This window comes from Oncorhynchus mykiss, chromosome 11, assembly GCF_013265735.2.
Source record: "Oncorhynchus mykiss isolate Arlee chromosome 11, USDA_OmykA_1.1, whole genome shotgun sequence".
In the NCBI taxonomy this organism is placed as follows: domain Eukaryota; kingdom Metazoa; phylum Chordata; class Actinopteri; order Salmoniformes; family Salmonidae; genus Oncorhynchus; species Oncorhynchus mykiss.
Window position 1 is genome coordinate 52,340,695 of NC_048575.1, and position 9,621 is coordinate 52,350,315.

General features: G+C 44.7%; 1 protein-coding gene across 5 annotated transcripts; it reads right to left on the bottom strand.

The window, feature by feature from the left end:
- Nucleotides 1-244: 244 nt before the first annotated feature.
- Nucleotides 245-5,166, bottom strand: asphd2 (aspartate beta-hydroxylase domain containing 2). Of its 5 annotated transcripts, none has more exons than XM_036935756.1 (5): nucleotides 4,928-5,166; nucleotides 3,298-3,370; nucleotides 1,779-2,988; nucleotides 1,377-1,490; nucleotides 245-1,211 (listed from the first exon to the last, which is right to left on the bottom strand). In XM_036935756.1, exons 3-5 carry the CDS (start codon nucleotides 2,641-2,643, stop codon nucleotides 1,102-1,104), a joined length of 1,089 nt encoding a protein of 362 aa, XP_036791651.1. In that variant the 5' UTR covers nucleotides 2,644-2,988; nucleotides 3,298-3,370; nucleotides 4,928-5,166; the 3' UTR covers nucleotides 245-1,101. The 5 variants fall into 5 exon arrangements, with proteins under 5 accessions (XP_036791651.1, XP_036791650.1, XP_036791649.1 ...); XM_036935755.1 differs by lacking the exon at nucleotides 4,928-5,166 and adding an exon at nucleotides 4,426-4,793; XM_036935754.1 differs by lacking the exon at nucleotides 3,298-3,370.
- Between the last annotated feature and the right edge of the window lie 4,455 nt (nucleotides 5,167-9,621).

The window sequence follows — 9,621 nt, forward strand, 5'->3', positions numbered from 1 at the left end:
CTAACCTTTGTGGCACTAACCTTTGTGGCACGCATTTGCCCTAACAGCAGGTTGCTGATCCATATTTACCTCCTCTCCATCTGCTCATACTGAAATATGGCACACCTACGCCCCCTGGTGCCACTAATATGAAACTGTAGAACAACATCATACCCAAGGGAATTGACATACATACTCACTGAATACACAAGCTGTTACAACAGTGTTACCATGCACAAATGAGATTCTGAATTCAAGACAGAAGTAGGCTGATTCAGATAATTTGCCATTTATTAAATACTGTTCAAAATGAGTACAAATGCCACAAATATGAATCTATTGGGGTAGAATATCACCATAAATTTGATATACAGCTGAAAAAAATCACAGCATTATATAAAATGTCACTGAACAATAGCCAAACATTTCAGATATCTAAAACTGAATGTATCAAAATGACAAATGCTCAGAAGAGAAGATGACATTACAGTACCAGTATATTAAGACCACACAATAACTTAACTATTGATTGTAAGACAATTATATTTCAAAACCTCTGATATGTTTTGTACTCCAACTCTATTTACAGAAATACAAAGATATCAAATACAACCATATTACAACCATTAATCAATTAGATAATTTACCAAATACAAGCCTTTCGTCTGTGTAGCAACAACACAGACTGTTTCAAGCAAATCATTTGATCTCTAAAAAAATGTTTCTATGTGCTTATCCAACCATGTTTTTGTGAAAGCTGTATTGATTTCTAAAGGAGAGCACAGTAAAGTATCACACATGGGCAGGGATAATCACAGAGATAAGGATTGGGGCTGTAAACATTCAAATATAACATTTTACATTATGGCTGTTTGGTCAAAGTCAGCAGGTGCTAAGAGTTACAGGGAGAAAGCAGATTCGAACAAGACAGAGAATATGTACACAGTGAGTGTGGGAACGGGACAAGAGAAATGCTCCCTCCCGCCCCACTCGCACTGTTCTCTACTTTTTTCACAAAATTTTGAAAGGCATTCTCTCCGTTGCCCTTTACCTCTGTTTTTCTCTCTGTAGCTCTGTTTCTCTTCACCCCCCCCCCCCCCCCCCGACAAACTCCTTGTCTTCTCAGCGCCCAGGGGTGAAGATGTAGTCCAAAGCCTGTCTCTCAGCAGCTGCCACATTAGGGTGCCAGAGGTCCACCATGAAGACCACCCTGGGGCCATCCTCTGGGCCACCTGAACATAGAAAAAAAACACAGTTATGTCTTCCTCCAATCAACCCTTTATAACAGCTTAATAACACTTTCTCACAACAGTACAAACACACACACAGAACAGAACCCGGGTAGAAAAAGGCGAACCCTTTCAACCCCTCCACACACACAGCCGTCTCCCTCTCACCCTCATGGAAGGCCCTGTGGAGGAAGGAGTCATCAAACAGAAGACAGCTCCCCTCAGACCAGCACTGTGGTTCCCCGCCAACCACCAGCTCACAGGAAGAGGGCACTCTAAGACCTACGGAAGACAGGCAGCAAGTCAGTCTATATACAGTAATTACCAAGGAAACCAGGGAAAATATTACATGACACAAACACATACTGTATGAATATATTCTAAAATGTCAACTGTATATGTTGTCATGCAAAGAAAGCTTTACATCAACCCTATAATAGTAAACATCATTATTATCATTGTAATAGTTTCAGAGACACAGGTGAACACACACAGGGAGCCAGGTGCATCTTTGAAATCCCTATATTTAACAGTATTGTAGCCCTCCAGGCAGCTCCCTCCCCCTCTTACCCAGGTGGCAGCGCAGCCTGACGTTGGTTGGGCCGTAATGCTCAGTGATCAGGGCTCCCGGGGTTAGCACAGAGAAGCAGGCGTTTCCAAACACGTTGTTGGCGATAAAGGTGCGCAGCTGACCCAGCACCCTCCAGGCCCGGGGGCACCTCCTGGCATTGAGGGCCAGCGGAGTGCCCTGGTTCAACAAGTAGAAGGTCCACCACTGACCATGGGGGGTGCTGTTGGACTTCCAGCCCAAAGGAAGGGAGGAGCCAGCCCTTGCTGGGGGGGAGTGGTAGATGCTCTCAAACTCAGCCAGCAGAGCAGGGAAGCTCCTCTCCAGCAGCTCCACGTCGTGCTTCTGTGCGTCCCGGGAGAAGAAGGGTGCTGAGGGCAGGTCAGGGAGGAAGAACACCTCTGGTCTCTGGATGGTGGGCCGGCTGGTAAGGTAGCGACCCTGGTCTCGTACCCCTTTGTGTACCCTGCCCATGCCCGACCAGGTGTAGCGTTTGGCGTAATCTTGCAGGCTGTGGTACAGCTTCTGATTGAGACCGTCCCCTGTGTTGGTGCAGCGAAAGGACTCAGCGGACTGGCAGTAAGCAAAGCCGTTCTGCTCCTCCACCCCTGACACCGGCCTGCCTTTAGCCCTACCATCCCCATCTGTGCTGATCAAGGCCCCCCCACCCCCTCCTACTCGACTGGGCTCAGTGCTGTACCCCCCACGCAGGGGAGAGGAGCTGTGCTCACGACCTACCCTGTAACAGTACCACACAAAGAGCAGCAGCAGGCACATGGCTGTGCCAAAGGCACTGGACTCACAGTCCCTCATAGACTGCATCCCTCCAGCCACCATCTCCCTCACCCTCTCTAGTGACCACTCCATTCTGGCTATTCGCTAAAACCACTGAGTTTGGTCTAAAGAAACTACCGTTGAGAAGGTCAATAACCAACCCTGCCTGACACTGCTTGAAAATGGCTATTAGAGGAAAATGTTCCACAGGGTTTCTCAAAGGCTACTTTCAGGAAGCTCTTATCATCCCCCCTTCTGGATGCAGTCTGACACTATCTGATATGACACACTCAGGCTCCAGTCCTGAAATATCAGCACTCAGGGATGAGGGGAGGGTTCCCCCTGCATGGTGCCTGGCTGTCTGATATTTGTGCTGCTCCCTCCCTTGTTCATTTTCAACAAATGCAGACAGACAACACACCTCAGGGTATCTGGTCACTGCATCGGAGAGGGGGGGGGGGGGGGGGGGGGGGGGGGGAGACAGGGAAAAGGTCATTAGACATAGGCACTGCACAACCAGATACACACAGCATCTAATAAAGAAGCAGAGTACCAACATGCAGATCTCATTGCAAGCTCAGTTTTCCACATTACCTCCCCCACTTAGCTGGTTTAATACGGAACTAACTCCCACCCTCTGCGCCACCCTTTACACAAACTCCCACCCCCACACTCAGCTCTGGACACACACAGTGCACCATGCGCACACACACACAGATGGCATTTAAAATTCAGTTCTCCACACACCTCCGCACTGCACTGTAGAAAGCCATGAGTCACATTGCTGCATTCAAACACCAAAACCTGTCTTTCTGACACACTGACACACACACACACACACAAAATCTCAGTAAGACAAAAATAATGGTGTTCCAAAAAAGGTCAATTTGCCAGGTCCACAAATACAAATTCCATCTAGGCACCGTTGCCCTAGAGCACACAAAAAACGATACATACCTCGGCCTAAACATCAGCGCCACAGGAAAACTTCCACAAAGCTGTGAACGATCTAAAAATACTTGAATCAGTTATAGAACCCATTGCCCTTTATGGTTGTGAGGTCTGCTGTCTGCTCACCAACCAATAATTCACAAAATGGGACAAACACCAATATCCTCAGTATATAACGTAAAACTCCAAATAATGCATGCAGAGCAGAATTAGGCCGATACCCGCTAATTATCCAAAATTCTACAACCACAGAAAAGGAAGTGATTCCCAAACCTTCCACAACAAAGCCATCACATACAGAGATTAACCTGGAGAATAGTTCCCTAGGCAAGCTGGTCCTGGGGCTCTGTTCAAAAACAGATCCCCAGAGCCCCAGGACAGCAACACAATTACACCCAACCAAATCATGAGAAAACAAAAATATAATTACTTGACACATTGGAAAGAATTAACAACAACAAAAACAGAGCAAACTAGAATGCTATTTAGCCCTAAACAGAGACTGTACTGTGGTAGAATACCTGACCACCGCGACTGACCCAGACTTAAGAAAAGCTTTGACTATGTACAGACTCAGTGAGCATTTCCCTGCTATTGAGAAAGGCCGCCGTAGGCAGACCTGGCTCTCAAGAGAAGACAGGCTATGTGCACACAGCCCACAAAATGAGATGGAAACGGAGCTGCACTTCCTAACCTCCTGTGAAATGTATGAGTGTGGCTCTAAGGCTATGTACACAAAACGAAATTCCTTTTCTAGAATAGCGCTTTTTAAATGTATTGTAGGAAGGATAAGGATAAGCATCATAGATTATTGAACATACTAACTGCAGTATTAAGCACTTACATAGACGAAAAGATACACTGTAACAAGCAAACTATGCAGTAAACATAAACACACATAAGCAAAGCTCGCACTGTACAGACCTTCCTATGCTTCTCCTGCACAACCATCTCACCAAAAATGGCCCGGCAAACCTGCTTGGAAAGACAGAACAGCCATCTCCTCTCGTGAACACAGCCCAGATGACAGTCCGCCGAGACGCACGCCCCCATAGAACCTCTCTAGCACAAATACACAGTTCGCTCGCTGTCTGCTGCCTTGAATTGAGGAACAGTCGTAACTGAACAAACCCTGAATGGGGGCAACCATCCATAACACTCGTCTGTCTGTCTGTCTCTCTCCCTCCCTCCCACTCTCAATTTCTCCAATATTCCTGCATCTAATGCCCATAAACCTGCATACATAAAGCTGTAGTTAGTCCGCCATCGTATCATGATTCACTCGCATAAAACCACGACAGATGTTCAGGGATTCACACTGTGTATTAACAATCTGCCACTTACACTTGTAGCGCATAAAAACAAAAAATGCAACATAATGATATTCGAAATAATAATAATGATGATAATATTAATAATAACTCACCCAATTTTCATGGTTTTGAAAGATATATAGACTAGCCTACAGGTTTACCATGTCACCAAGCAGCTAGTGAACTCTTTATCTAAGTATGCTACAAGTTTATTATTACATGTCAATCATAATTAGGCCCTAATCAATTTAGCAAAATGTAAAAAACTAACAGCAGCAAAGATGTTCTATTATATTGACAAGATAGTCAAGTGACCGCTCTAACAATGGAAAAACATGTCCCCAAATATGGAATGCAGGCAGGAGGATGCAAGATCAGGTGTGACCCTTCTAACCAATGAGACGGCAGATAATTGTGTGAACAACAGGCACATCTCAGAGGGTCGTCATTAGTTACCACAGCCACAAAGTCATAATTATGGCTAAACCCCGCCTATTTCTACAATTAACCTTAACTTTAACCCTAACCTTAACAACACTGCTAACCTTATGAATGACCTTAATCTTAAACTCGTATCGCCCAGAGTTCCCCCGCCTACTTCACTTCCCTCCATTGAAAATGAATAGGGCTCCATTGTTTCATCTCTCCTAATGTGTATGTGGAAATGCACTTTAATTCGGATAGTCACTCTTGCTTCACTCTCATGTGGGTGCTAGCAAACAGGCTAGGTAGTGCTAGGCATCAACAGCCAATCCAGTAGGGGCTGGAAGCTATAGTGAACTTCGATTGGTCAATACCGTTGCAATATCGCAGAGTATTTGCATAAAGTTCAGCTTTCCCCAACTTTGGTGTTATGTTGAAATGCACTGCGAGTAATTTTTTTCAAAGTTGCCGGAATGCCACGCGTATCCACTTATAACAGTACATTTGTAACAGCCTAAACATTACAAAACGTATATTCCATTAAATATACCTCACGTAATTCAACACTTTCTCATCAGTGGCATAGCACAGTTTTGCGGGGCCCCCACAAGGTCAGAGCAAGGCCTTAACTGTTTAATTCTAACATTAGGTTATTCAAGCATGTAATGCAAATCTCCAACCTCTTTTTGTTTTTTTTAATGGCACTATAAAATGCTTCAGGGCTAATTTCGTATAGCATTTTGGCATGTTTTTCTAGATTTTATTTTGTTACTTTTTGTTGCAGGGAGTTACAAGTACATTATCCATTTCAAATTATACGTTTATAAAACATGTACTCATAGGTTACCAAGCCCCTCCAAAAAATGTAAGAACTACATGCAAAGTTTAAGTTATAAAAATTCTGTATAAACAGGAAAAGAAAACAGAACCTCCCATCCCATCCCATTCCCCCAACCCCACCCAGCCAACATGTCTCCAATTTTTCTTGCAGTATTACTTTAGTCCCTTGTTGAAAAAAGGATGCATGTTTTGGAATATTTGTGTTCTGTACAGGCTTTCTCCTTTCACTCTTGACAATTGGGTTAGTATTGTGGAGTAACTACAATGTTACTACAATTGATCCATCCTCAGGCTTCTCCAATCACAGCCATTATACTCTGTCACTGTTTTAAAGTCACCATTGGCCTCATGGGGAAATCCCTGAGCGGTTTCCTTCCTATCCGACAACTGTTTGTAGTGACTGGGTATATTGATACACCATCCAAAGTATAATTAATAAATTCACCATGCTCAAAGGGATATTCAGTCTTTTTTTTTACCCATCTCCCATCTACCCTCTTCTTTGCGAGTTATTAAATGAACATTTTCCTGGTCTTTGTGGTTGAATCTGTGTTTGAAGTTCACTGCTCAACTGAGGGACCTTACAGATAATTGTATGTGTGGGGTAGTCATTCAAAAATCATGTTAAACACTATTATTGCACACAGAGTCCATGCAAATTATTATGTGACTTGTTAAGCAAATTGTTACTCTGGGACTTTTTTAGGCTTGCCATAACAAAGGGGTTGAATACTTATGGAATCAAGACATTTCAGCTTTTCATTTTTAATTGCTTGGACATTACAAGGTATTGCATGTAGGCCAGTGACAAAAAAATCTCAATTTAATCCGTTTAAATTCAGGCTGTAACACAACAGAATGTGGAAAAAGCCAAGGGGTGTGAATATTCAGACCCATTTCCTTTTTCCACATTTTGTTACAGTACAGCCTTATTCTAAAAATGATTAAATTATATATATAAAAAAAACATAAATACCTTATTACAAAACTATTCAGACCCTTTTCTATGAGACTAGAAATTGAGCTCAGGTGCATCCTTGAGATGATTCTACAACTTGATTGGAGTCCACCTGTGGTAAATTCAATTGACTGGACATAATTTGTAAAGGAACACACCTGTCTATATAAGGTCCCACAGTTGACAGTGGACGTCAGAGCAAAAACCAAGCCATTAGGTTGAAGGAATTGTCCGTAGAGCTCCAAAAGGATTGTGTCGAGGCACAGATCTGGGGAATCGTACCAAAATGTTTCTGCAGCATTGAAGGTCCCCAAGAACACAGTGGCCTCCATCGTTCTTAAATAGAAGAAGTTTGGAATCACCAAGACTCTTCCTAGAGCTGGCCGCCCGGCCAAACTGAGCAAACTGAGCAATCGGGGGAGAAGGGCCTTAGTCAGGGAGGTGAACAAGAACCCAATGGTCACTCTGACAGAGCTCCAGAGTTCTTCTGTAGAGATGTTAGAACCTTCCAGAAGGAAAACCATCTCTGCAGCATTCAACCAATCAGGCCTTTATGGTAGAGTGGCCAGACGGAAGCCACTCCTCAGTAAAAGGCACATGACATTCTGCTTGGAGTTTGGCAAAAGGCACCTAAAGGACTCTCAGACCATGAGAAACAAGATTGTCTGGTCTGATGGAAACAAGATTGAACTCTTTGGCCTGAATGCCAATTGTCACATCTGGAGGAAACCTGGCACCATCAGCGGCAGGGACTGGCAGACTAGTCAGGATCGATGGAAAGAGGAACGGAGCAAAGTACAGAGAGATCCTTGATGAAAACCTGCTCCAGAGCGCTTAGGACCTCAGACTGGGGCGAAGGTTCACCTTCCAACAGGACAATAACCCTAAGCACACAGCCAAGACAACGCAGAAGTGGCTTCGGGACATGTCCTTGAGTGGCCTGAATGTCCTTGAGTGTCATTGAGTGGCCCAACCAGAGTCTAGACTTGAACCCAATCGAACATCTCTGGAGAGACCTGAAAATAGCTGTGCAGCAACACTCCCCATCCAACCTGACAGACCTTGAGAGAATTTCTTACATTAGTACCCCAAGTCATCTTAGGTTTCATTACATACAGTCGAGAAGAACTACTGAAAATAAGATCAGCGTCAACTCACCATCAGTACGACCAAGAATATGTTTTTCGCGACGCGGATCCTGTGTTCTGCCTTTCACCCAGGACAACGGAATGGATCCCATGCAGCGACCCAAAAAAACGACTCCGAAAAAGAGGGAAACGAGGCGGTCTTCTGGTCAGACTCCGGAGACGGGCACATCGTGCACCACTCCCTAGCATTCCTTCTCGCCAATGTCCAGTCTCTTGACAACAAGGTTGATGAAATCCGAGCAAGGGTAGCATTCCAGAGGGACATCAGAGACTGTAATGTTCTTTGCTTCACGGAAACATGGCTCACTGGAGAGACGCTGTCGGGGGCGGTGCAGCCAGCGGGTTTCTCCACGCATCGCGCCGACAGAAACAAACATCTTTCTGGTAAGAAGAGGGGCGGGGGCGTATGCCTTATGGCTAACGAGACATGGTGTGATGAAAGAAACATACAGGAACTCAAATCCTTCTGTTCACCTGATTTAGAATTCCTCACAATCAAATGTAGACCGCATTATCTACCAAGAGAATTCTCTTCGATTATAATCACAGCCGTATATATCCCCCCCAAGCAGACACATTGATGGCTCTGAACGAACTTTATTTGACTTTGCAAACTGGAATCCATTTATCCGGAGGCTGCATTCATTGTTGCTGGGGATTTTAACAAGGCTAATCTGAAAAGAAGACTCCCTAAATTTTATCAGCATATCGATTGCGCAACCAAGGGTGGAAAAACCTTGGATCATTGTTACTCTAACTTCCGCGACGCATATAAGGCCCTGCCCCGCCCTCCTTTCGGAAAAGTTGACCACGACTCCATTTTGTTGATCCCTGCCTACAGACAGAAACTAAAACAAGAGGCTCCCATGCTGAGGTCTGTCCAACGCTGGTCCGACCAAGCTGACTCCACACTCCAAGACTGCTTCCATCACGTGGACTGGGACATGTTTCGTATTGCGTCAGATAACAATATTGACGAATACGCTGATTCGGTGTGCGAGTTCATTAGAACGTGCGTTGAAGATGTCGTTCCCATAGCAACGATTAAAACATTCCCTAACCAGAAACCGTGGATTGATGGCAGCATTCGCGTGAAACTGAAAGCACAAACCACTGCTTTTAATCAGGGCAAGGTGACTGGTAACATGACCGAATACAAACAGTGCAGCTATTCCCTCCGCAAGGCTATCAAAAAAGGTAAGCGTCAGTACAAAGACAAAGTAGAATCTCAATTCAACGGCTCAGACACAAGAGGCATGTGGCAGGGTCTACAGTCAATCACGGACTACAAGAAGAAATCCAGCCCAGTCACGGACCAGGATGTCCTGCTCCCAGGCAGACTAAATAACTTTTTTGCCCGCTTTGAGGACAATACAGTGCCACTGACACGGCCTGCAACGAAAACATGCGGACTCTCCTTCACTGCTGCCGAGGTGAG

Bases quoted from the DNA above. Each gene is read 5' to 3' on its own strand.
- asphd2 (XM_036935754.1), bottom strand. From the start codon at position 2,643: ATGGAGTGGTCACTAGAGAGGGTGAGGGAGATGGTGGCTGGAGGGATG. The intron at 1,491-1,778 runs GTAAGAGGGGGA...TGTCTTCCGTAG, and splicing joins CAGGCTGCGCTGCCACCTGG to GTCTTAGAGTGCCCTCTTCC. The intron at 1,212-1,376 runs GTGAGAGGGAGA...TTCTATGTTCAG, and splicing joins CCACAGGGCCTTCCATGAGG to GTGGCCCAGAGGATGGCCCC.